Source organism: Oxyura jamaicensis, unplaced genomic scaffold (assembly GCF_011077185.1).
Source record: "Oxyura jamaicensis isolate SHBP4307 breed ruddy duck unplaced genomic scaffold, BPBGC_Ojam_1.0 oxyUn_random_OJ102133, whole genome shotgun sequence".
Taxonomy (NCBI): Eukaryota; Metazoa; Chordata; class Aves; order Anseriformes; family Anatidae; genus Oxyura; species Oxyura jamaicensis.
In genome coordinates this window covers 50,089-51,094 of record NW_023312230.1, presented here as the reverse complement: position 1 = coordinate 51,094, position 1,006 = coordinate 50,089, and the positions used below count along the sequence as shown (strand labels likewise).

At 64.6% G+C, this 1,006-nt stretch overlaps 1 protein-coding gene across 1 annotated transcript in view; it reads right to left on the bottom strand.

The window, feature by feature from the left end:
• Positions 1–356: 356 nt before the first annotated feature.
• The window catches only part of LOC118160151 (IgGFc-binding protein-like), a gene marked incomplete at its 3' end in the record, with an annotated part of 18,029 nt that continues 17,379 nt past the window's right edge, over positions 357–1,006 (bottom strand). Inside the window, exon 17 of the mRNA XM_035314689.1 lies at positions 357–964. Coding sequence (XP_035170580.1) covers positions 357–964 — 608 coding nt within the window. The remainder of the gene's footprint in view (positions 965–1,006) is intronic.

Below are 1,006 nucleotides of genomic sequence, written 5' to 3'. Positions count from 1 at the left end.
CAAACTCTGCAGAACAAGCGCATGTGACAGCGTGCAAACTCTGCCAATTTGGCACGTGCAACTGCATGCAAACTGTGCAAGAAAAGAGCATGCAATCGCGTGCAAACTCTGCAGAACAAGTGCATGCAGTCACGTGCAAACTCTGCAGAACTGCTGCACACAGCTGCATGCAACCCATGGGATTAAACTGCTGCTGCATGCAGCTGCTGGCATTAAAAAATTGCAAGCAGCACCGCCTACAACTGCATGCAAACTCTGCAGAAAACTTGCTTCCAATCACGTGCAAACTCTGCAGAACTGCTGAGTGCAATTGCGTGCAAACTCTGCAGAAAACGTGCATGCAATCGCGTGCAAACCACGGAACTAAGCTGCTGCTGCATGCAACAGCTCCCCCCCCCCTTTGCCGAACCGCCTTCCCCGCCTCCTGCAGCCTCCCCTCCGCCCACTCACGGCACTTGGCTGCTTCCCTCCACTCCTGCAGCTCCCCGCCGGCGGCCTGGCAGGCGGCGGCGTAGGCCTGCAAGACCCTGCACAGCGCCTCGCCCCCCGCCTTGCCGCAGCCTTCCTGCGCGCAGCTCGCCGCGTGCTCCCAGGGCGCCACCGCCTTGTGGCACCCCCCGAAGGGCCCCGTCTCGTCCTCCAGCAACCCGCAGAGCTCGGGTTTGCTCTGGGGACAGGGCTCCGGCTGCGAGCCGTGCGTGCAACCCCTGACGGGGATGCCCCAGTTGCTCCCCAGCTCCTCCGGGCCGGCATCGTCGTTGGCGGCGTCGCCGTCGTAGTTGCCGCAGAGGCCGCCGGTGTGGTGGCGGTAGGAGGCGGGGAGGGTGAGCAGCACGTAGGAGACGCTGTCGTAGAGCAGCTTGAGGCCCCCCTGCGCCCGCAGCACTTGGTGGGCGCCCTCCTGCGTCACGGTCACCGCGCCCCCCACCAGCGACAGGGGCAGGAGGTGCCGCTCGCCGTCCACCTGCGGGGGAGAGGAGGAGAAAGGGGGCGTCAGGGGGGGGGG